We start from the raw sequence: 26,804 nt of genomic DNA, 5'->3' as shown, positions 1-26,804 counted from the left end.
GAAAGGTTGCCACGTGCCTTGGACTGTCCTGCCCTGATAATGCCCCCCCACCCGATCAGGGAGGCATCTGTTGTCAACGTGGCGACTGGGGGGGGAGTGAAGGGTCTTCCTCGGAGAAGTTGAGGTGATGTGATCCACCAAGACAGTTGATTCTTGCATGACTGAGTTATCAATATGGTATGGGACATCGGGAGCTGTTGAAAGGACCATTGAGTAAACAGCATCCATTGGAGGATCCTCATGTGAAAGCGAGCTAAGGGGAGAAGGGGAATAGCTGCTGCCATGAGTCCTAACACCTTCAAAACTAGTCTGGCTTTGACTTTGTTGCATTGTAAGAGAAGGGAAACTTGGTTCCGAATGTCTGACACTCTCTGCTCTGTGAGTCTGGCTGAAAGATTGAGTGTGTCTAAGGTGGCGCCTATAAAGGTAATAGACTGACAAGGCAGATTTTTCGAAATTTATCGAAATGCCTAGAGCTTGGCAAGATTGGATGGTGAAGTCCCTGGATAGAAGAAGCTGATGTCTGGTGGTGGCGGTAAGGAGCCAGTCGTCTAAATATGGAAACACCTGGAATCCTTGACGTCTCAAGTGAGCCGCGACCACTGCCATGCATTTGGTAAACACACGGGGGGCTGTAGTGAGACCAAAGGGCAGGGCCCTGAACTGGTAGTGACTGGCTCCCAGCCTGAAGCAGAGATATCTCCTGGAGCGTCTGTTCATCTTGATGTGGTAGTACGCGTCCTGAAGATCTATCGAGCACATCCGATTGTCCTGACCCAAAAAGGGTAGAATGGACTGTAGCGTGACCATCCGGAATTTTGTTTTCCTGACATACTTGTTTAAGTAGCTGAGATCCAGTATGGGTCTCCAGTCCCCTGTTTTTTTGGTACCAAAAAGAATTTGGAGTAGATTCCGGATCCTTGCTGGTCTGCTGGGACTGATTGGATAGCTCTTTTTGATAGCAGCTTTGAAATTTCTAATGCTGCTTGTTCCCTTAGACCGGGCGGAACGTCTGGAAGGGATCTTTTGGGTTGGGATAGGATGTGAACAAAGGGAATTTTGTAACCCTCGGATATGATCGACTGTACCCATTTGTCTTGAGTAAGGGAAAGCCAGGCTTTTGGGTACAGGGATAACCTTCCCCCGACTGCCTCCGAAGGTGGACAGCCGGGCAGCCCTCAGGGATGCTGAAAGGGTTTGTCAGAGAACATTTCTCTGCTACCCTGGTTTTGCGGACCTCCTCTGCCTCTAGGGCGGCGTCTATTATTATTCCCCCCCTCTGCCTCTAGAGGGAATCGCCTTGTCGTCAGATGAGACTCCCTGGGATTGTTTGCGGAACCACATCTTTCCTCCCCTCTGACCTTTGTGATAGGGTCTAGAAGGGGTAGAAAAACGGACTCCTACGGCAGAGAGAGTCTTACCTTCTACCTCGCACCTGGTCAATGTATCCTTCACCTGTGGACCAAACAAGGATGATCCATCAAAGGGAGAATTGGTGAAGGACGCCTTGAAAGGGTCCGCAAAGTTGCATAGCCGCATCCAGGCAAGACGTCGTAAGGCAACACCTGTGCCTGCGGCTCTACTCGCCCCATCTGCAGCATATGAGACCAGCCGCATGGAGGAGTTAACGATGGAATTCAGGGTTGCCAAATGGGAGTTCATTGTGTCTTTGAACCCCTCAGCTATAGGATCCTTTATCAGTTCACCCATATCCTTGAGTAAATCTCTCTGGGGACGAGTGAAGTGGCATAAGTAATTCAGCGAACGCATTGAAAAGGTCGCTGATGAGAACATCCGCTTGCCGTACCTGTCCATGGTCCTAGATTCCTTATTAGGAGGATGGACAGGAACCGAAGGATCAGCTAACTCCTTCTTAGTGGCCGCAGCCACCACCATGGCATCAACAGGGACACCTTTGGATAAAAAATCTTTATCTCTAGGGGCAGTAATAAATTTAGATGGTCTCCTCGGGGTGGGTTCCACTGAATCAAGAGCCGTCCAAGCCTTCCTTGCCATCACTTCCATAAGGGGGTCAAAGGGAGGGGACACCCACGAGGTAGAAGGGCGAGAGCCAAACGCCTCAAGATACACTGACTCATCCTCCAAAGGGTTAAGGGCTGGCCAGTTCCCCCTCTGTTTCAGGATCTCAAGGATGTCAGCAAAGGAGACATCCTCAGAGGGGATCGAGGGAACCTTCGGATTCCTCTAAGTCAGTGTCAGAGGTGATAGACTCAGGGGAGTCAATGTGCTTCCTCTTGCACTGCCTCTTCCTTGGGGGATCTCCTACCGGGTCAGGAGAGGCCTCGGAAGAGGAGGAAATTCCCAATGGGGAAACTTGAGGAGTTGGCTCTCTGCGGTCTAAGACAAGGGGGTGAGTAGAAATCACCGCAGGCACTGTAGATGGGGGGGCTGAAGGAGCCGACTGTGGGGCAGAACCTGGTTCTAGCACGCTCCGCATGACCTTGAAGGCACCCCTGTCAGGCAAGGCCAGAGGCCCCCGCTCCGAAGAGACAAGGACCTCTCCCGGCACCGACAGGGACGGCTCCGAAGCCGATGTCGGAGCCAAACTCACCAGCACCCAGCACCGAAGCCCCGAGAGGGAGAGCGGGGTCGGACAAGGGTCCGATGCCACTCGCCCCCTCGGAGCCGACGAGGGAAGCTCGGCGCCAAGATCCCTCCAAGGAGGAGATCGGAGCAGACGACGGAGCCGAAAGGGAAGGTATCGGATCCGACGCACCGACAGTCATGGCTCCGACAAGCCCTGGCTCCGAACTCAAAGGAGTCGGAGGAGGAATGTATTGGGGAACGGAAATAGCCACTGACTGGTGAGTCGGGCTATGCAGCATTTGGGCCAGTGCCTCGGACTTGAGAAGTCTACTCACTACCCTTTGCAAATCGTGGTCAGATAACCTGGAAGACCGTAAGGAATGAGTTTTATAGCTCCGTTCAGAAAGAAGAGGGGATCCTGGTGCCGAATGCACGGAGCCGATAGAGGGGGATCTGGACCTCTTCCTAGACTGTGGCTCCGATAAGAGTATCGGAGCCAACGGAGTTTTATCAGCCTCGGCTCCAGCCGGAGCCGAGGTAACAGTATGAGGCTTGGAAACATCGGCTCCGGCCGGAGCCGATGTCGAAGCCGACAATCTTTCCAGCAGTCGACTCTGAAACCGGAGCTGACTGTTTGGAAGTTTTAGAAGGCTTCCCCGACACAGACTGAGTCGGGGGGCCTTCAGGCTTTAATAAGCCCCGCAAGATTAATTTGTTCTTGCGTTCCTGCAGGACTCTAGGGCTAAAACCATGACAAACAGCACAAGAGTCCTGCAGGTGCAAAGGTCCCAGGCAATACACACAAGAAGTGTGACCGTCTGTCAGAGACATTTTCTGACAGCACGAGTCACACTTCTTGAAGCCTGAGACCTTAGAGTCTTTTGACATCGTAAAAGAAGTGCCTGACAACAACACAAACACACTACAGACACACCCTCTACTGAAAATATTATTAAAATTATTAAATTATTAAGGCTAACAATCCACAAATACACACACACACACACAAGCCCTTAACTAAAAAACAACTAATTTAGTCACACTAAAGGACTGGGGGAAGGGAGGGGCCGAAGGCCTATAAGATAAGGGAAGAAAGGAAGGGAATATAGACCCGAAAAAACAGGGGTCGATTTATCTAACTATTTAATTAAACTAAAAGGTTATGGTATAAGACAAAAAGGGGTTAAGAAATACCTTAAATGGTAAAAACTCTAACTCACCTGCCTGAGCCGGTAGAAAAGCACCTCGTCAGCTGTAGCGGCAAACGAGATCTGAGTAGTTACCGCCTAGCATTGTGGGATATAGGGGAGCCTCGAGCCGGTGGAATTAGCTCTCGAGCTTTAGTATTGGCCGAGTCGGAGCCGAGGATTGGCTCCAAACCCATCCAGCAAGAATGAAGGCGAGATTGACAACTTAACATCAAATCTTTATTGTCTAGGGGTGCGTCCAAGAGTTTAAACTTAATGTTACCAGGGAGAGGCTGCAGCTTAAGCCAGGAGCATCTCCTCATGACAGACCCTGAAACAGCAGCCTTAGAGGAGGCCACTACTGCATCACAACTGCATTTAATAGAGAGTACAGTTTACACTTACCATAAATGTAGATGTTTGAGTGTATCCATTGTTGCAGTCATCACATTTGGGTTATCCTGCCAGGGCAGCCCTCAGTCGGCCCGAATACCAGAGGCTTAGTATTTCTGCGTCGGTTGCAGTTGCTCGAAGACTGACGTCAGGTCGTCAGTGGTATAAAAACAGGCAGCCAACACCATTACATCAGTTTTTCTTGCCCTAAATGTCAGGAGCCCCCAATAAGGTGTTAGGTTATGGTGGAAGACCACCACCAATAGAAAGTAAATACCAAAAATTCCTTGTAAGGAGAGAGAAAAAGAGAGGGACACGGGGGATGGAGGGAGGGAAACCAGGACTGTAAGAGTGAATACACTCGAACATCTACATTTATAAGTGTATACAACTGTACTATGTTCTTCATGTTTCACTGTTGCAGTCATCACATTTGGGTTGATTCCCAAAGTTGAAGAAAAGGGTGGAGGCAGTCAAGAAGACTGGGGGCTGGCTAGGATGTCCTGAAAGACTGCAGTGGCAAAGCCTTCCCTGGATTTGGAGAAGACAGGCAGGTGGTAATGCTTGGTGAACGATGAACAGAAGTCCATGTTGCAGCCTCTAGGATGTCCCTGGTCGGGACCCCTCTGAGGAAAGCTGCAGAGGTGGATGTTGCTCTGGTGGAATGTGTCCTGACCCCCTTGGGGGGAGGTTTTCCATGTTGTTTGTAGCAGAAATGGATGCAATGTGCCATCCATTTGGAAATTGTTTGGATATGGCCTTGCCTTCTGCTCCTGCGGCGAAGCTGACTAACAATTGATCAGTTTTTCTAAAAGATGTGGTCCTGTCTAGGTAGAATCGGAGCAGTCTGTGCACATCTAAAGAGTGCAGAATCCTTTCCCCCTTGTTTTGTGGGTTAGGGAAAAAGGTGGGCAAATGAATGGATTGGTTGAGAGCCACACTGGACACCACTTTTGGCATGAAGGATGGGTTAGTCTTGAGGGAGACCCTGTCAGCATGGAAAATGATGACTGGCTTTATAGCCATAAGTGCTTGTAGCTCTGATACTCTTCTAGCTGAAGTGATGGCCAGAAGCAAGGCCGTCTTCCAAAAGAGACATTTATTACTCTGCTGAAGCTGCAGGTTCAAAGGGGGCAGGGTGAGCTTTTCCAACACAAAGTTTAGGTCCCAAGCTGGGGTAGGAGGTCTTCTGGTTGGCCTCAAGTTGTCAGCCCCTCTTAGGAATGGTCTGATGAGAGGGTGCGAGAAGAGGTGGCTCTGTGCTGAAATGAGCACAGATGGCAGAGGCATGAATTTTAATAGAAGAGAAGGACAGACCCTTGTGTAGTAGGTCTGCCAGGTAATCCAGAATGAGAGGTAGGATGGGCTGTGCTGTTCTGGATCCCTTAGCCTGGATCCAGGTGCAAAACCTTTTCCACTTGTCAGCATAAGACTTTCTAGTGCTGGGGCATCTGGCCTCACATATAACATCTAGAACTTGTTTGCTTAGACTGGCAGCTTGAGGAGAGGTCGGTGAATAAGCCAGGCTGCCAGACTGAGGGTCTGCAATTGGGGATGCATGAATTCTCCATTCCTCTGGGTCAGGAGTGTTGGGATCTTAGGTAGGTGCCATGGTGGCAGGGATGACAGGCTGCACAGTAGTGGGTACCACTACTGCTGTGGCCATTCTGGGGCAATCGGAATTGTCCTTGTTTTTTCCTCCCTTATTTTGATCAGTACCCTTGAAATGAGTGGTAGAGGGGGAAATGCAAAGACTGAGAGGTTTACCCACCGGAAGGATAGAGCATCTACTTTCCAGGCCTTGCTATGAGGTTCCCTGGTGCAGAATTTGCTGAGCTGGTGACTGGAGTGGGAGGCAAAGAGGTCTACCTTCGGGGTGCCCCACTTCTGGGTTACAAGGGTGAAGGCTCTTTGGTCTAGCTGCCACTCATGCAGGTCTAGCAGGTTTCTGCTTAGGTTGTCTGTCAGAGAGTTTAGAGAGCCTGGCAGGAATTGTGCTAACAGGTGTAGCTGCCCGGCTGCGGCCGTGTGCCAAAGGGTCATGGCGAGCCTGCACAGATGAGAAGAGTGAGTCTCTCTCTGCTTGTTGATGTACCACATCACTGTGGTGTTGTCTGTTTTGATCAGCCAAGGCCCAGGGAGAGCAGGAAAAGCCGTCAGGGTGTACTGCACAGCTAACCTCTCTTTTTGGTTGATGTGCAGATGTATTTGATTTGGGCTCCATTGGCCCTGAATGCACCTGCCGTCCAGGTGAGCATCCCAGGCATAGTCTGATGCGACTGTGGTAAGGGTCTGGGCGGCGTGGGGTAGTGAGAAGGGAAGTCCCTTGTTGTAGTAGCATGCTGCTGCCCACCAAAGAAAATCTTTCCTTAGACAAGGTATCACTGGTATAAGAGTTTCCAGGTCTTGAATGTGCTGACACCAAAGGCTTTTTAGGCACCACTGTAGTTTCTTCAAATGCAGTCTGGCATATGGAATGAGTAGAATGCAAGAAGCCATGAACCCTAGAGCTTGCAGGATTTTCCTTGTGAATAAATGGGTCCTGGTGGCTAGATTAGAGAAGTAGGTTGTCAGGTAGATTTGTTTTTCTGGTGTAAGGAATGCCGTCTGGGATGCTGTGTCCAGGCTTGCTCCCAGCAATACAATTTTTTGTGTGGGTACTAGTTTTGATTTCTTTTCGTTAGCAGTATACCCCAGGGAGGTACAGTATGTCCTTTACAAAGGTCAGGTGCTTTAGCAGCTTTTCCTGACTGTCTGCTTGAATCAGGCAGTCATCTAAGTATGGGTAACTTTGAGTATTTCTTTGCCTGCAAAAAGCAATGGCGGGAGCCAGACATTTTGTGAAAACTCTGGGAGCAGTGGAAAATCCAAAGGGAAGCCCAGAGAACTGAAATTGCAGTGATCCTTCTCTGAAATGTAGATATTTCCTGCACGGCTTCCTGACTGGAATGTGTAAGATAGGCCTCTTTTAAGGTCTAGGTTGGCTAACCAAGCATCCTTGGAAAGCACAGGAAGAAGCTGCTGGAGGGTGAACATTTTGAATTTTTGTATCACCAGAAGAGTGTTTAGAATGGATAGGTTGAGGATGGGGTGCCATGTGCCCTCTTTTCTGGGTACCAGGAAGAGTCTGGAGTAGAAACGTTGGCCTGTCTGTTCTGCAGGAACATGTTCTATTGCCCTCATAGAGAGGAGGGAAAGGAGTTGCTTTTTGGCCTCTGTCCACTGGTTTTGGGGGAAGATCTGGGAACCCTTTTGGGGTTGGCAGAGTTTTAAAATAAAATATGTATCCATGGGACATTATGTTGAGGATCCAGCGGTCGTTGATAATGGTGGCCCAGTTGCTTGCGTGGAAGGAGAGTTTTCCTCCTAGGGGCAAGTGCAAGGGGGCAGAGGAAGGGGGTTGAAGTGTAAAGTCATTGTGAGCTCTTACCATAAGTGGGTGGGCTTTGCACTCCCTGGTTTTGAAAAGGAGGAATTCCATGGCTTAGCTCTCTGCATTCCCTGGGGCTGTTGTCTGGGGGGGGGGGGCTGCTTCCCCTGGGTCTGGGCTGAGCTGACCAGGGTGGGGCAGGAAAGGGCCAGTGCTTGGAGGGGCAATGCCTACTGAACCTTGGTGGCTGGACCTGTGAGAAGTCTTTAATTGTCTGCATAGATTTAGCTTTTCATTCAGTCTTTTTTAGGACCTCTTCTGCCTTGGTGCCAAATAAGTTGTTTTTGTGCAAGGCTGTGTCTAATAATTTGGATTTGACATGATCTAGCAAGGTCTGTTCCTTAAGCCAAGCATATCTTCTAAGTACAAAACCAGTAACTGCTGCCCTGCAAGATGCTTCTAGGGCATCAAAACCACATTGTGAGGTGTGCTTAGTTACCTGCAGAATGCATTAACTCTTGTAACTCTATTTTCTGAACGAGCAGGGAAAGAAGATATTTTTATTTGAGGAGTTCCATGGTATGTTGCTGATATTTCAGCATATAGAACTGACAACTTAATGCTCTAACAGCAAGAGTAGCAGAGGTGTATACTTTGTTACCCCATCTGTCTAATGCTCGGGAATCCCTATCTGAGGGGGTGGGATTCTTATCTGAAGTTGCTTTGATTCCTTAGGTCCTTGAGAGATGACCTCGGGTCAGCAGTAGAATTTTTGAAAAGAAATTTGTGAGAGTGAGGGACTATACCCGTCAGGTTTCCGGGGAGCAGGAGGGTGGGTGTCAGGGGTCAGACCGGATTCCATAAAAACATCATCCAAAACATCCAGGACAGGAGGAATGGCCAGAGGTCTGTGTAGTCGAAGATCTAAGAATTCCCTGAGTCTCTTTTTTGACTGAGGATAGTCCTGACATTCCCATTGGAAATGCTCCCTTAAAGTATGTAGGGTTTCCTCAAAGGAAAAGTCCTCGGGTGGAGAGGCTAAAGGGATGGATTCCACTGCATCAGAATCCTCATAAACAGAGAGGGGTTGCATATCTTCATATTCAGATGCATCAGAGTCATCACACTCCTGTTCAGATAAAACCAGTGGGGACAAGTCTCTTTTTCTTTTGCAAGGGGCAGCTTGGCTTCCCCTGATAAGCATTATAAGGTTGTCTGCCATTTTAAGCATTTGAGACTGAGGCAAGGAAGCAGGGGCCTGAGCTTGGGTCAGTGTTTTTTTGGGTGTGGTTCATACCCACCCTGGGCCTTAGAAACTCGGTAGTTTTAGAAAGAACTGTAGCTGCAAAAGATGTTGTCGGTCTGTGTCGAGTATCGGTAGTGCGAAGTACTTCCTCGGAAGCCGGTGGCCTGCTCAGTGGCTCCGGACCCATCCAAGGTAGAGACATCCGCAGTATCCTTAGTCAAAGAGTCTCGCGACATACCAAACTCCGAAAGGTTCTTGGTAGCGGCCTGCGAATCCACAAAAGCGGGCATCAGAGGCTGCGAAAGCACTTAATTTAGAACCGGAGAACTGACGACTAGCTTAACGAAAGCGTCTTCAGTAGTTTTGGACCTGTGCGGTCTGTCTCTGTCTTTATCCTTATGTTTTTTCAGAAGATCGGTTGCTGGATGGCTTACCGAAGCCATATCTGAAGTAGAGGACTGAGAGCGAAAATATCTAGCTACAATAAGGGCCTGACGATGTATAGTTCTGGAGTTCAGCAAAGCCCAAAAATGACTGTAGGGGATGTCGTGGTCTGGGCCTAAACAAGTGACGTAGTAGGAATGAAAGTCTCGGTGTGGTATTTGCTTTCCACAGGCGAGACAACTGTTAACTTTTTCTGACATCGGTTAGAGCAAGAAAAAAGGATTCCCAACAAGGTACTTAGCTTTAGACGACTTCAACTTCCATTCGAAAATAAAAAAACTCAGGTAGCAGCCAACCGGCACGCATGCGAACTGCTTCTGCTTCGGGCTCCTCAGCAATAAAGACTGATGTAATGGCATCGGCTGCCTGTTTTTATACCACTGACTACCTGACGTTAATCCTGGAGCGACAGCAACCGACGCAGAAATACTAAGCCTCTGGTATTCAGGCTGACTGAGAGCTACCCTGGCAGGGATAACCCAAATGTGATGACTGCAGCAGTGAAACACGAAGCACATTGCTTGGTCACCTGATTGCAGGAGTTTAACAGAGTAGACATTTTAGCCTTGGCTGGGGAGTCAGGGATGTCCCCTAGTTGTTTAGTCACATCAGCTAACAGGGCTAGGAAACATTTGGCCATGTGGGCTTGGTAGTTAATTGCTCTAACTGCTGGGGTAGGAGAAGTGTACACCTTTTCCCCTAGGCGCTCCATTAACCTGCTCTCCTTATCAGAGGGCAGGAGGGAGGTGGAAAGGAGCAGCTTAGCAGTTTTTTCAGTAGCCACAGCAATGACTGAGGAGTCTGCGGAGGATGTTTTATACAAGAATTTAGCATCCTCAGGGAACTTATAAAAACTGTCGGGGAGTTTGGGTGCAGGAGGCTGTGAACCAGGGTTTTTGGAGACAGCCAGGAATGCATCTAAGAATGCAGGGTGTACTGGAGGGCTGGGAGACTCCACTTGTAAGAGGTCATAACACCTCTTCTGGGTTTCTGTAACCTGACTACTGTCCCACTTAAAGAAATCTTTCATTTGAACAATGGTTTCCCAAAAGGCGAAATCTTCACTTGGGGAATCTGTGCCATTCGACTCCTCTTCTGGGGAAGCAATTTGTGTGGTGTAGGTGAGAGATTCATCTCCTGATGAATCCTCATCTTCAGATGAAACATCCGGAGCAGGCTTACCTTTGGGGGTAGATGCAGCAGGGGCCTGCACCTGAGTAGACACCTGGCGTAGGGCTAAGAAGGCATTCAAAAAGTCTTGGGTGAAGGCCTGCCAGTCAGGAAGTTGTTTGGAGGCTGCGGGTGTCGGGAAGAAGCAAGAAGTTTAGTTATTTTACACCAGACGACATTCAATAATATCAGAGGCAGCGTCCTCACGATCCACAATTTGCGAGACCCCATGTGGACCCTTGGATATGATGAGCCTAGGCCCCCCCCCCCCTCGGTGACCGATATGGACTCCTGCGATTCCCTCTGGGACATGTTCTCGGCTTCTTTAATGGCTGCCACTTGGGTACCCACCGGCCTTCACCGGCATCGAGAGGTGGCTCATCCGAGGGACCCGACATCGGAGCCATCATTTTGGCCAACCGCTTTAGATGTTGGTTCTCTACACAAAGTTTAAGAGCAGCTAAGCGACTCCTGAGGGTTTTGGGAACAAAGGCCTGACAAATACTTCAAGTAGTATGGTCATGTTCTTGGCCTAAGCAAAAAAGGCAGAGCTCATGCGCATCTTTATGTGAAATTCACCTTCCACACCTACACTTGCCCTTACTACCTGACAAACCCAACAGCAGTAGCAAATGATAATAACTGAAGTTGGATAGATGAATGCTTCAGGCGGGATCACTTTTCGAAGGAGCGACGACCGGAGCTGGCAGTCACAAAGGCAGCAGAAAAGTTCTGAGAAGATGCATGCTGACGAATGTTTTGTACCAGACATCTGTTTATGGCAGATGTCCAGAGAGAGAAGCGCGATGCTACATGCACAGTAGAGGTAGCATCTATCTTCTGTAAAATGGCCGGATGTATGAGAGTCACCAAAGGCAGACTCCCTTGTGCTATGAATACAACATCATATGAACAGAAAGACATAAAATGATATGCTTTTTATTACTCTTGCATAATAGAATGACTGGATTAAGCAAGCTTGGCTTGATCTAGTAACAAGATTTAAGGGGAAGCAAATAAATAAAAAAGAAGAAATAAATGAGACAAAACTGTGGCAGAAGGACACAGTACTAAAAGTGGGAAACAGTAGAGAGTGTTTGTAAGATGATTACGCGCTGAATACCAAGCGGAAGAGGAGTAAAGTACAGGGAACTGTATATCTGGTTCTTATCTCTATGGAGACAATCTGATAAGGTGCAATATAAACAGAATACTTCTTTATTTCAATTGTTAGGAGGTAATCTTTTTTGAAAGCATTCAAGTGTTTTTTCTAATCTGGAACAAGAATAAAGATAACACAAAGACAGACAGCACTTAGTGGAAGTAGAAGTACAGGCTGTACCATGCATCTTAGCATGGACAGCCTTCCTTATAGGTCAATCCAGGTCTATGAGTGTTGGCTATTAGTCCACCAGGACAATTACCCCTATTAGGAGGGTAAAACTTCAATATTTGAAGATGTACATAGTTTTTTGTGTGTTACCATTAAGTTAATAGATTTTAGGGATGTTTTGGTGGATTTTTTTTTTTTTGTTTGAGGGTTTTCACTAAAACAAAAAAATTAAGCTGTGACATAGATTCAAATGGATATAACTGTACAAAAGCTCAAACTGCAAAACATGAGAGTATGTATGCAACACAAAAGCTGAAAGACATTTAAAAAAAGCTATTACACACAACAGGTAGGAATAATAACTTCTTAAAATAATGATACTTTTGGTTTTATCTGTAGATGAGAATGGTCTCACATATACATACAAAAACGAAAGTAGTAAACTAAAAAACACACATTGCAAATAGCTAAGCTACAGGAGACATTTGGAAAGAACTGAGCATATGAATCTAAGAAAGAAAGAATTTCATTATGTTTTCTCAGTGGAATATCTTGGACAAAGGAAAAGGATACTACTAATATTAATTGCAGGAGTAGCTCCAATAGTGACAGAAGGTGAAAAAAAGATAATAATGATAGACTTACAGTACTAAGGGGGCTACTGCAAGGGAGGGGGATTACGCTGCCATGCATTTACATTCCACCTAAAACTGCTATAATGGAACTTCAGAAAATTCTGGGAGAAATGCTCAGCTTTCAGCAGGAAATATTACATATAGGTGGGGACTGGAATTTGATCTGCAGCAGTGAGGCTGTACCTGGGGGGGCACAGAAAGGAAAATATAACAAAAGAGGCAGAATTTTGAAGAAAATTAAGAAAATAATCACCATGTAAGATGTGAATTCACCAGGAGGAGTGCAGAGTGAATTTACATATTCCCCAAGGTACAAAAAGTGGGTCAGGCTAGACAGAAATTAAATTTCACAGGAACACGTGCATTTAATTGAAAGTTTGATATGCATCCAATAACTATTTCAGATCAAGAGCCAATAATACCCAAAATAAAAATCTAGGTAATCAAATAAAAATGAGACACTGCCGTTTTCCCAACTATCTGTTAAATGAGAGGAATTTAAAGGGATGAGTAGTAAAAATTATTTGGGAGTCATTAGTGAAGATATAAATTTCTTTTGAAAATTCAGCTAGGGAGCGAGATAAAATTAAAGTGGAGTTTAAAAATAGGGTGGAAGTAAAAGAAAGAGACACTGTTAAGAAATAAGAAGTTATGTACTCACCATAACGTTCCATCTGAGTAGGTAAACTTCATTTGTCTGCAACCTGAGGGATACGGATCCGATCTCGGATCTGAGCCGGCAACTTTACAAAGCTTAGATCCGAGCTCCTAGCTCCTCCCCTTACCCATAATCCCCTGCCAACCTGACTGACCTCAGATCAAGTTTGCCTGCAACCACTATAGCAGGTAACTAACTACCTTCTCGGAAAGGTACATCACTATATGTCATAAAACACCTCTGAAGGTCAGGGGGACAGAGGGGGGGGAACGGTTGCAGACAAATGAAGTTTACCTACTCAGATGGAACGTTATGGTGAGTACATAACTTCTTAATCTGCAGTAGTTAACTTCATTTGGTCTGCAACCTGTGGGACAGAGTCCCCAGCTTGGGCGGCCTTCATGGAAGGATATTCTGGAGCACTGCGGAGCCAAAAGAAGTTCTCCCTCTGGAGATAATGTCCAGCTTATAATGATTGATGAAGGTATGAGATGAGGCCCAAGTGGCTGCTGAACAGATATCATCCAAGGAAACTCTGGATTTAAAGGAGGCAGATGTAGCCATAGACCGACCGAGTTGAGTGGGCACGAACTCCCTGAGGTGCGGGCCTGCTGGAATTTTGATAAGACGTGATGATACACTGTGAAATCCATTTCGATAAGGTAACTTTCGAAACTGGTTTACCTAGATTAAATTTGGCAAAGGAGATGAACAACTGGTCGGATTGTCTACGACCAGATGTCCTATGAATGTAAAACCTAAGTTGTCTATGCACGTCCAAAGAATGTAATTTGTACTCCCCCTTGTTCTGGTAGTTAGGAAAGAAGACCGGCAAATCGATAGATTGGTTAATATTAGTCTCAGAAACTACCTTCGGAAGGAAGGAGGGATTGGTCCTGAGGTAAACCCTATCCTTGTGAAAAGCTAAGTATGGGGGCTTGACAGAAAGAGCTTGTAATTCAGATACTCTCCTAGCTGAAGTAATAGCCACTAGAAAGGCTGTTTTCCACGACAAATATTTGAGGTCTACTGACGCCGCAGGTTTGAAGGGAGGAGCCGTCAAGGCTTGTAATACCAAGGTCAAATCCCATGGAGGTACTCCTTCCTTTATTCGAGGTCTAAGTAGAAAGGTGCCCTTTAGGAATGTCTTGCACAATTTTGTAGTAATCAAAGGACCTATTTCACTACCTACGTTATAATGAGAGATAGCGGCTAATTGCATCTTCACCATAGAACAGCTAGCTCCCTCATTAAAAAGTCCTGAAAGAAAATCCAGCACCGCAGGCAAGGGGGCTGTAAAAGGATCCAAATTATGGCGTTCTGCCCACATAGAGAAACGCTTCCATTTACTACCATAGACCTTCCTAGTAGACGGCTTGTGCGCTGCTACTAGGATAGCTTTAACCGGAGATGAGATACCGGGAGTCCTAGCTACCAGTGGAACTGGAGCAGCCAAGCCGTAAGCTTGAGGCTGACCAGGTCGGGGACTGGGAGCCCCAGGGGGTGGGAAATCAGATCCGGGAGGGGATCTAGAATCCAGGACGGATTCACTTGATGAGACCAGAGGTAAGGGATCCAAGCTTGACGAGGCCAGAATGGGGCAATGAGGATCATCCTGCTCCCCAACAGATTGGCTTTCTGAAGGAGTTTCAGCATCAGGGGAAGAAGAGGGTAGGCATAGAGAAGACCAGGTGGCCAAGCATGCACCTAAGCATCCCTCGGGGCTTCCCCAGCAGGGGGAATGAGAGCGAAGTAATTGTTGCATTTCGTGTTTGAGGGAGATGCGAAGAGATCACAACAGGGCTGCCCCCAAACGGCAAAAATTTGACTCGCTACTTGGGGATTGAGGGACCACTCGTAAGGTGAAAGGATGGTGCGACTCAGTCTGTCCACCGGGATGTTGGTCCGTCCCGGAATGTGTGTTGCAATGAGAAAGCGGTTGGTGATCGCCCATTCCCACACTCTCATGGCTTCTCGACAGAGTGGGTAAGACCTGGTTCCCCCTTGTTTGTTGATATACCATACCACAGACATACTGTCTGACTGGATCGCAATTGTTCCTGCAGGCAGAAGGCTCTGAAGTGCTTGCAACGACAACAGCACTGCCCTCATCTCTAGAACATTTATGTGCAATAAGGTCTCTGAATCGTTCCACGTGCCTTGGACCGTCCTGCCCGAATAATGCCCCCCCCCACCCAAGACGAGAGGCGTCCATGGTCACCGTGGCGAGAGGGGGGGGGCCATGGCAAAGGGGCATCCCGCCTGGAGGTCCAGCAATTGAAGCCACCAAACGAGAGACCTCTTGAAGGCCCTGCTGAGGGGAATGGGGTGATTCAAGGGGTACTGATGAAGGGACCATTGAACTTGTAGAGTCCACTGTAAAATCCTCATGTTCAGACGCGCCATGGGAAGAAGATCGATTGCGGCTGCCATGGAGCCTAGGGCCCTCAGAACCAATCCCGCCGGAGGTTTCGAAGATTGAAAGATGGCCCGCACATGTGCCCTCAGTGTGTGCAACCGGTCGGGAGTTAGGAAGACTAGTTGCCTGTTGGTGTCCAGTCTGGCCCCGATAAAATCTATCACACGAGTCGGGGTGAGAGAGGACTTGTCTGAGTTTATAGTGATCCCTAGTTGTGGAGCAAGGTTGAGGAAGTAGTCCCTGGCTAAGCATAGTAGATGCCTTGTCAGGGCGGTAAGGAGCCAGTCGTCCAGGTACGGGAAAACCTGCATTCCCTGGAGTCTCAGGTGGATCGCTATCACTGCTAATACCTTGGTGAACACCCTGGGGGCTGAGGTGAGACCAAAGTGAAGGACCCTGAATTGATAATGACTGGCTCCCAGCTGGAAGCGGAGAAACCTCCTGGATCGTTCATCCATCAATATGTGGTAGTACGCATCCTTGAGGTCTATCGAGCACATCCAGTCATTCTCCCGCAAGAGGGGGAGAATAGATTGAAGAGTGACCACCCGGGACTTTTCTTTGGTTACTGACAGATTTAGTAGGGAAAGATCGAGGATGGGCCTTAGGTCCCCCGTCTTTTTTGGCACCAAAAAGAACCTGGAGTAGTAACCCGATCCGGACTGGCCTGGGGGGACGCGCTGGATAGCTCCTTTTTCTAAAAGATGCCAAATTTCTGCAGCTGCTGCCTCCCTCTGATTGGGTGGAACATCGGGGAGGTGTTCGGGGGTGTAGGGAATGTAGGAAAAGGGAATTTTGTATCCTCTGGATATGATACGAAGCACCCAGCGGTCTGCTGTAATGGACTCCCAAGCTGCCAGGTGCATCGAGAAATGCCCCACGACTGCCTCCAGAGTGGAGCAGTTGGGCAACCCCTCAGGGTTGCTGCGTGGGCCGATCAGAGAAGGTTTCTCTGGACCCAAAGTTCTTCGGGCCCCCTCTGCCTCTAGGGCGGCGTCCACCCTGTCCTCCTCTGCCGCAGAAGGACTGGGAGTCCATAGCAGACTGGGACTGTTGCGACTTTCGGAACCACATCTTCTTCTGTCCCTTTTGGTTCTTGGAGAAGGACCTCTGGGGAGAAGAGAAGCGGACTCCGACGGCAGACAACGTCTTCCCGTCCTTTTCGCTCTGGACCAAAGTCTCGCGAACTGTCTTGCCAAATAGGGCAGAACCATCGAAGGGGGCATTCGCAAAGGATGCCTTGAAATGTTCTGCAAAATCACAATGTCAGAGCCATCGAAGGGGGCATTCGCAAAGGACGCCTTGAAATGTTCCGCAAAATCACAATGTCAGAGCCAGGCATGGCGCCTCATAACTAGGCCTGCTCCGCTGGCTCTAGCAGCTCCCTCTGTAGCGCGGGATAAAAGCCGCATAGAGGTGTTGGATATAGACCTAAGAGTGGCCATGTGAGTGGAGTACAACTGTTTGTCCTCCACCGACATGGACTCTGGGGGCGATGCAGCGTACTCTTTAATAAGGTCTCACTGCAGCCGTATCACGTGCCATGTAGTTCAGGGACCTTACAGCGAAGGTCGCTGAACTACAGACCTGCTTCCCAAGATGGTCCATCGAGCGAGACTCCTTGCTCGGTGGATGGACCGAGGGACTCTCTTGGGCTAACTCCCTCTTGGTGGCTGCCGCCACCAACATGGCATCTACGGAGGGGGGGGGTCCCTTGCTCCAATGGGACTTCTCGGTCGGGGGGCTTAGGATTCTGTCTGGACGTTTGGGGACTCGCTCCACAGTGTCCGGCTCCTTCCACGCCCTAGTGGTAATAAGGTCCACTAAGGGGTCTGCCGGAGGGGACACCCAAGAGGTAGATGGGCCTGCTTCGAACGCCTCCAGGAACACAGATTCATTCGAGGAAGCCTTGGGGGCGGACCAACCCCCCCCCCTTAACCTAAGCATTTCCATGATGCCTCCGAAGGAGACACCCTCGGGGGGGTGACCTTGGGGAGCCTTCCCCCTCATCCAAATCCGTGTCTTCTGTCAAGGACTCGGGAGAGTCCACGTGCCTCCTCTTGCATGTCCGCTTGTGAGGAACATCCTCGGGGGGGGGGGGGGGGGACAACTGTCCGAGGACGTCTCACCAGCCACGTCTTGTTCCAGGGGAACAACCAGAGACGTCAAAGCAGGCTGTCCCTGTGGCCAGGCGACGGAAGCCTGACCCAACCGAGAGGGAGTGTGGGATGGAACCGTAGCAGGGAGTGGGGGCCTGGATGCACTCAACAGAGCCCTCTCCACCACATCGAAAGCCGAGGGAGAGCCACTCTCTCTGGGATCCGAGAGCAGACCCTCGCTCGGATCCGATGGATGGATCGGAGCCGGCGCCGAGACCATCGGATCCGAAGGACCAGTGTGCTCTGACCTGGATGGAGCCAAAGGTACACCGAACCCCTCGGATCCGAAGCTCAGACCACGGCTCCGAGAGCTCGGATCCGACAAGGAAGGACCCGACAGACTCGAAGGAAGAGTCGGAGCCGAAGTACCAGATACTGTCGGCGCCGACCCACCCCCGGCTCCAACGCTGCCCGGCTCCGAGCGCTCCGAACCCGGGAAGCGGGTCGGAGAAGGAGCTATCGAGGCAAAGAAGGGTGTTGAGCTCCCCCCCCCGGAGGGGGGGGGGTGGGAGGCAGGAGCACTCCCATCTGCAGTTGGGCCTGGATGAACCTTCGCATCATCCGGTCCGAAAGGCTACGAGTTGATCTCGACGAGGCCACCGAGGCTGGCCGGGAGTGCTGCCTCGATGACCTTGACGGAGATCGGGTCTCCTCCTCCTCGGGTCCCGGTGAGAAGCATGGAGACCGGAGCCGAGAAGGAGACCACCTAGAAGCCCTGCAGGGAGAAGCCCACTTAGCCGGGGGTGCTGAAGCGGAGGCCTCGGCCCGCCGCTTGTGGTGCTTCTCCCTCCTTTTTTTTTTCCTGGCCTCCCTCTCCTCCGGCGCCGAAGTGGGAGATTAAGTCCCGGACGGGGGGAGAGAGGCAGGAGTGGCCGCCACTGAAGCCTGGGAGGAGGCCACAGAAGCACCTGAGGCCAAAGCCGAATCCGGGGGCAAGAGTCTCGCTAAGATCAGCTTTGACCTCCGGTCCTTCAGTGCCCTGGGGTTGAACGCCGCGGAGATAGAACATCCAGAGGAGAGGTGTTCAACCCCAAGGCACCGGACACACCGAGTGTGGCCATCCGCTGAGGAGAGCTTATGGCCACACTCGGTGCACTTAGAAAATATTGGTTTTGGGGCCTCAGACATATTAAACTAAAAAGTAAAACTCACTCAGTAGGCCCCAAACACACTAAGACACACACACACAAGACTACGACCAGCGAGGGGTGGGGAGGAAGAAATATTTGACTGAAATTTAGCTAAAACAAGGGTTATTACAAAAAGGAACCTAACCACACTAACCACTCACACAAATTAAAGGGAGATAATAATAAAAAAGGACTTATCTGACCAATAGACCAGGAGCTCGCAATCTAGCTGCTGTTCAGAAGCGCGGCAAACTAGATCTGAGGTCAGTCAGGGTTGGCAGGGGATTATGGGTAAGGGGAGGAGTTAGGAGCTCGGATCTAAGCTTTGTAAAGTTGCCGGCTCGGATCCGAGATCGGATCCGTATCCCACAGGTTGCAGACCAAATGAAGTTATCTACTTCAGATTAAGAATTATTTAATGGGACTGACAAAGGTTAAAGTATTACAGAATAGGAGGAATCTCACAGAACATGAACAGGAGCAACTGCACAATGCTGAACAGAAAATAAGGAGATTACCTCGATAATATGCAGAAGTTTAAAAAGACTGTTGGTTAAGCAACTGTTTTTTGATAGTAACTTCAGACCACAAAAACTTTTAGCACAGTGACTCAGGAAACAAAGTAGAAATGGTTGTTGCTAAACTCAGGGAACCTATAACAAAGGAAGGTAACTAAAGATCCTGCAGAGGTACTAGAAATATTTTGGAAATTTTGTAAAAATCTGTATAAAGCAGAGATGTATGGAAATCAAGAAAAGGTAGAAATGGAAATGTTTATGGAAAAATTAAATATGCCAAGGTTAGAGGTAGATGAGGCTCAATTACTAACAGGATAGGAAGAGATGAGAAAAATGGTGATGTATAACCAATCTACAGGAAGATCACCAGGACGGGATGGGTGTAATACCTAAAGATGTTAAAGACCCATCAGATCCAGCTGCATATAGGCCCATTTCAATTCTAAACAATGATTATAAAGTATTGCTAAAATAATGTCAAAGGTGATGCCAAAATTTATAGATATGGATCTTCCTGGTTTTGTGCATGGGGAGGCAAACATATGACATTAGTACAACAATGATGATCCCGAGGGAAGCATAATGGAAGAAAACATCACTGTTGTTGCTGGGTCTTGATCAAGAGGAAGCACTCGACAGAACAAGGTGGGATTTTATGAGTAGGACAAAAGAAGCATTTGTATTCCCTGATAAAATTATAAGGTTGATTAGGAGGATACACAAGGGATCAGAGGTGAAAACTGAAGTGGGTAGGTTCCTCCTCAAAGTTCTGTTTGAGCAGAAGAACCAGGCATGGGTGTCTTCATTCCTCTTTATCTGTGTTACATTTAGAACTATTAGCAAAGAAAATAAGGGGCTCAGAAATTCAAGGATATAACTGATATGGTAGTCAAGAAAAGCTAGCTTTATTTGCAGATATTTTATGCCTGTTGAAACCAGAAAAGGTCATTTCAGTGTTGTGGAACATTCTGAGATCATTTCAAGTCTTTTTGGGATATAAAATTGTTGTATCTTTCGGCTTTTCCCAGTTGGGGGTCGCCACAGCTGAACTCTGGTCCGCTAATGATTGGCAGTAGATTTTTACGTGCCGAGTTGCCAGCTCAGACGCACAACCTTCAACGAAGGTATCCCCATTCACGCATGTCGCCACACAGAAAGACGCTTTAACTGAGAATCAAACAGGACAACATCTTACTGTGAGGCGACAACGCTACCGCAGCACCACCACCGCAGTTTTTTGGGATATAAAATCAATGAAGATAAAACAAAGGCAATAGCTGTAAACAATGCACCCACACACGAATTGGTTCATCAGTACCCATGACAAGATAAATGAAGTACTTAGGAGAATGGATTAAAAAGGATTCTGTTATGGTAGCTAATGGTATGTGGGAAGAGACTAAAAAGATAATACAAAATCTGATTATGGATATGGCTAGTAAAACACAAACAGTCAAAAATGTTTTTAGTCCCTTTAGTTTTATACACAGGTCAGGCATATTTTTATCAACCAGAGAAGTTGTTAGGGACAGCAATTAATAAAGAATTGAAGGATTTTTACCTGGGAGGGGAAGATGGCAAGACTCAAGCTGGATAAGCTGATCCCTCCAATAAAACAAGGTGATTTTGGATTACCTGATTTGGAGGGGTATTTCAGAGTTACACAGTTAAAGCTCCTATGCCTAGCACAGGCAGAAATCTGTGATTCAAAATGAAAAGTAACGATGATGAAACAGTGGGAAAGCTCAAGAAACAAGCAGAGTCTGGGATTTTGGATGCAGATCCTTAAGCAGAATGACAATAATCACACAAAATACTATATTCATAAAGTAGCAGAAAGTACTCCAAGATCGAAGTCAACACAGGAATAGAGAATGGAGATTCTGGTGATATGGACGACTGCAACTAGGGATACAGGCAAGAGGGGGCTGGAATTTACTGGAGAAAACTGGCAAAGGAATCAAGGTATTGGGAGCAAATAATAAGAAAGGGAAAAGTAACAGAATGGGAAGAGTCCAATAACTTATTTGGATTGCAGTCTAGAGATGCCTTCCCTATCAAGGATTGGTATCAGAGCACAGGCATAGAGAAAAGAAAAATGGGATCCTAAGCAAAAGACCAGTACTGGTAGACATTTTGGTAGAATCTACGACAGCAGACTACTCTATCAAAAATACTGGATGAGCAAATAGTATAACTAAGGAAATGATTTTTTTTGAGCTAAGATACAGACTCAAAACTGTCTAGACATAATAAGGCTTTGCTGAGTCTAATTATGGTGGCTGCCCAAAAATCAATTACTAGAAAATGGAAATCAAAGTCTAAACCAACTGTACTAGAAGTATTGAATTTATTAACAGAGATAAAACAACTGGAAATGGGATCTTTAGAAAAGGATAGGAGCTAATTACATAGAAAAAAATGGGAATTGTGGGAACAATATATGCAGAATAATGTTTTGGAGGAGGAATGACGTTTAAAAGAAGGCACGACTTGAATGATGTATGTAATGTCTGACTGACAATGACTGGAGAAATAAGTGATGTACAATGTTTGTAATGAAAAATATGTTAACATGGTTTGTTTTCACTTATATAAACTTATGATTGTCTATGTCATCAGTGATAATTAAAGGGGCAAAGAGGGTTACCTTTGCCTTGCACAGAGTGACCTTCTGTGAGAACTCTGGTCACTAAGGCCTGACACACCTTGCCTGCAGATGCCTAAATAACTTTCTAGCTTTCTTCATTTTATGAAGGCACTTAAAATTCTGCCTCTCTGAACTGTAAAATACCTCTCCCAAAGAATAAGGGATGCACATACTGTGCCTGAAGACTTTAGAAAGCTTCTTCATAAAGGCATTAAGGTTTTTGGCTTTGCAAAACATCTGTTTTTCTTTTAAAAAGTGCATAACATGCACAAAAATGATCATCAAGACAGAAAATGCACTGAAACTAATAATCTTTCCAAACATTTCACCTTCAAAAGACAAAATCACTGGTAATCTTTTCCAGGGAAAAAATCAGTCTCAAAAACACTCCCAAAAGTCACAGTAAGTATATATATATATATATATAAAAAAAAAATTACACACACACACACATTTTTTCCAGTGTAAAAATATACACCGACAATGGCAAGTATTAAGAAAAAAATACCAAAACAGTTAGTTGCCTAGATAAGGCTAAAGGATGGACTCCTCTTGCTTTTTCTAAGAGACCAGCTGTGCTACAGGGATATCCAAAGCTCTCAATATCTGGCTGAATGGGTAAGACATCTGGTCCTGTAGTTAATTCCTACTAATGATGAGCCAAACTGTAGTCATTCTTATGATGATCTTCATTTTCCTAAAGAGATGGGTGAAATTCTGTTCTGAATATTTACATTAAAAAACACTTAAGAACACCACCCACCTGAGACCATGGTCAGTGATTTGGTAACATCCAGAAAGGCTCAGAAACTTAAGAACACGAGCAGCCCCCTGACTTATACTCTTGCCCTCAATACGCCTCAGTTTCCTCTCCACTGTCTGTTTAGCCCTTATCTTTGCATCTACCAGTGCAGAGGATACTGGGAGTGCATTTGTAGTCCTTAAGGCTGTCTCAGCAGAGCACAATGAATGACCACATTGTGCCAGTGCAGTAGATGTCCTGTAACGCTGCCAACAGGCCCTAGTTTTCATGTTAGAATTGTCCCTGCTACAACATCCAGAGCCACCACAAGGTAACTGTGATGAAGGCACCACAAGTCCAAGTCCCTCAATGTTTCTCAGTCTTGATTTTTCAGCATCCTCAATATCTACCAGATCTTCCATATGGATCAGCCAGACATGGGTAGGAATATTAGGACAGCTTGCAAATTTTACACACCTTAATGGAATCAGATTATTTGTAACTGGCAAGAGCCTCTCATCAATGAGCTTATTCTTATCCATACAGTCATTTAAGAATCTTGGATTTCTGTTCTTGTTAATGCACCGTTCAAAGATATCTGCTTTGATGTTCTTTGAGGCAACGTCACCAACAGCAACTGATATCCTCTCCAAAGTTATATCTGTAATTTTTTCACAACCAGACAGATCAAGGTGACGAAGGCTCTGGCAGCTTCCAATAAAAGACCAACTGCAGAAAAAGTAAGAGACAAACTTTATGATTTATGGCACAATAGCTTTTAAATTTAACAAATACATTCTAACTTCTTCTACTGAATATACAGTTAGGTACCACACAGGTCTTGTTCGAGAACCACTGCACCTACACCCAACAGTGCAATCTCAGAGACTGCTGTAATAAACAGTGGAGAAAGGAGTGTACCCTCCAAAATGAATACAAACACTAAATTACTCAATTTTACATGGCTAAATCGAGTTCCATTATGATGTCTTGTCATGAAACTATCTCAAGCTTTACCTGCTTTTGAGACACCAGATTAGGCTCATCTTGTGTGAATTCCCACCAAAAATATGATTCACCTGGTCCATGGTTCTCTTCCATTTTCCCATTCTGTAAACTACAAAATATACCCACCCCTACATGTGTACACACTCCCTGCAACAATTTATTCATGTTAAGCAGGCTCTTCCTGCATGATATGAGCTGTTCACAACTGCACACCACATGCATTATTAGAAAGCTAGTAAGAACTTATTCAAAGGTTTTATAAGCTCATGCCACTCACTGTCTCTGGCATTTTTCTCTGCATGTAACTGGCAAGTATTCATTCAAACAGTTAAAATAACCGCATTATATCCCCCTTCTAAAGCATTCTTATCACACTTCTAACCCATTACATTTTTCTGCTTCTGTTACAGTGAAATTCATCACAAGTAGTGTTTTTTCCCTAGCAAAAATGCAGAAAGTACAGTCATTTACACTGCACTTACCACAAAAGCAGATGTTATGAATTCCTCACTGTTGCTGTAGCTTTTGGCTAGAAGGGCTGTACCCTGTCAATGATACAACCAGCTAACTTAATAAAATGTCGGCACACTCCCATATATACACTCGGACTGCTGACTGGATTGACCTCCTTGGAAGGAAATCAGCAGTCAGAGTGTAGACAATTTCAGAACTTTCTTGCCCATTCCAAAAAAAAAGCTTTATATTTATATCTTTCAGATGTTCAGTACGAGTAACAAATAACGATATCCCAACAACTATATACAGAATTAGGGGGATGGAGGGTGGGTGCAGCTACTGCAGCAGTGAGAAATTTTAACATCTACTGTTATGGAAAGTGCAACTTACACAGCTATACTATGTTCAACATTTTCACTGCTGCAGTAGCCTTTGGCTATACAGGTTGACTATCAAAACCCATCCAGACAGTGAGGAGGGTAGGATAAGGGACAGGAGGCCCTGGAGAATGGGTATATTAAAGCCAGCCTTGGACCTGTAAAACGAATCCAGTTTACAATGTTTTGTAAAAGTATACACAGCAGACCATGTTGCTGCCTCCAGAATGCTTCTACAGTCCACTGACTTCCAGTATGCAATAGTACAGCTCAAAGCTCTAGTAGAATGTGCCATGATACCACCTGGAACAGATCTGCCATGGAGGGACTAACAAAAAGCAATAGCTGAGGACAACCATCTCAAAACAGTATGTCTTGACTTGGGTAGTCCTTTCTTTGTCCCATCATAAGAACTGAACAGGTGATCTGCTTTTCTAAAGGACTTAGATCTGTCAAGATAATACCTGAACTGTCTTAAGTATGCCCAGAGTATGCAGAATCCCTTCTCCCTTGTTCTGAGAACTGGATAAAACACTGGGAAACTGCTTGATTCAAAGTAAACTCTGAAACAATTATGAGTATAAATGAGGGATTTGTTCTTAATGTGACCCCATCTCTATGGAAGACCAGACAGGTTTCACCCACCACAAGAGCTTGAAACTCTTATTCTTCATGCAAATTTCAGAGCAATTAGTGCTATTTTCCATCTGATGAACCTTAAAATCAGTCTGATAAGCTAGTTAAAAGGAAGACCATAATTAACTTTTCTACATAGATTCAAATCCTTTTCACTTGCCAATATAAGATTTCTCAGTAGCAGGCTTTGTCTCCTTTGGTACCTGCTGCACATTCTCATGAAATCGGTGCCTAAAAGGTAAAATTGAAAAATCCAGGGAGCGAGTTGAAGTTTTTCAGACTGTGGCGCACCAAACTCCCACTGTATTTTGTGAGACAGTCCAAACTGTAAGGAAGCTTGTGGTAACTGCCCTTGGGTCAATTCCATACAAAGGAAGAAATAATGTTGTTTGTGCCAAAAAGCAGTCAATGATTGTTGTTTGTGCCAAAAAGCAGTCAATGATTTTTGGAGAGTCCTTCTGTATCTTTAGAATTACCCTTGAGGTCAGTGGAAAGGTTAGAAATGCATAAAGGAACATCCCCAACCATGAGAATGAGTATGTATATGTTTTGGTTTTCCAGGACTGACTGCAAGGAGTCCTAGTGCATACTGTGTTTTGTCTGTTTTGAACGGAGGTGAACAGATCTATTTGAGTTGTTCACAAAAATAGCTAAATTCCTGGAAGATCTCTTCAATTTTCATTTGTGCGGGTGTCTCCTGGTCTTGCTCAGCCTGTCTGCCACTACATTTTGCTCTGACAGAATGTAAGATGCTTGGAAGGTTAAACCATGCTAAAAAGCCCTCTGCCAAGCCACCATAGCCAGCCTGCACAGAAGGTTAAGAGCTGGAGTTCCCCTAGTTGGTTATGTATCGTATCACTATGGTGTTGTCTGTAATAACCTGTAGGAGGCCCTGGGGATTACAGATGAAGAGATTTTATTGCATGGATCACAGCTAACAGTTGGTCTACCTAAAGATTTCCACAGGCCTTGAACATTTCTCCCCTAAAGAAACTGCATCCAAAGCAAAATCTGTGACATCTGCAGTTAGAGACTAACTTGGAACAGGAGTAGAGAGACCTGGATATTGAGCCATTTGCCAGTTCCACCAGTGTCATTCATTTTTGACAAGGCCCAAAATTGGAATCTGAAATTCCAGAGGATGAGAATGTTGGATCTGTGTATTTTTTTTTAAATCATCCAATGTTTCTCATGTGTAACCAAGTGAGAAGATTCACAGGACACAAAGAAGCCACAGACCACGACATACTCTCTTGCCAAAGTCCGCGACCAACTGGAGAAGCTCAGTAAAGTTTCCAGATAAAAATCCACCTTTTCTTAGGTAAGAAAAGCCTTTTGCTGAGACATGCTTACAAGGCAGCCCAGAAACACAATCGTGTGACAGTCAAAGAGGATTTTTGAACATTTACCTGTAATCCCAGATTGTTATGGAGAGGGGAAAAAAACTCCTAACGTCTGGCGAATGACTCTGCAAAGGTAAGCAAGTTGTCTTAAAGAGATATGTGAACGTCTTACAGTCTGCAATGAGTTATCACCGAACTATGCACTCTGTAAATACCTTTGGAGCTGCAGATAACCCAAAGGGTAATGCAGAGAACTGATAACGTGACAAGAATACAGAGAATCTGAGAATTTCCTGGAGCCTGTGCTATGGGGATGTGATGCTAAGAATCCTTTAGGTCTAATGTTCCCATAAAACTCAAGACGGATGACAGGTGGCTTAGAG

The 26,804-nt window shown here is 46.3% G+C and overlaps 1 protein-coding gene across 1 annotated transcript in view; it reads right to left on the bottom strand.

The window, feature by feature from the left end:
• Positions 1–26,804, bottom strand: part of FBXL5 (F-box and leucine rich repeat protein 5) — a 2,105,165-nt gene that overhangs the window by 545,471 nt on the left and 1,532,890 nt on the right. Inside the window, exon 9 of the mRNA XM_044062581.1 lies at positions 22,623–23,330. Coding sequence (XP_043918516.1) covers positions 22,623–23,330 — 708 coding nt within the window. The remainder of the gene's footprint in view (positions 1–22,622; positions 23,331–26,804) is intronic.

This window comes from Protopterus annectens, chromosome 2.part1, assembly GCF_019279795.1.
Source record: "Protopterus annectens isolate FY-2018-M chromosome 2.part1, PAN1.0, whole genome shotgun sequence".
Lineage (NCBI taxonomy): Eukaryota > Metazoa > Chordata > Ceratodontiformes > Protopteridae > Protopterus > Protopterus annectens.
Note: the sequence above shows the minus strand (reverse complement) of the source record. Positions and strands in the feature narration are given on the sequence as shown.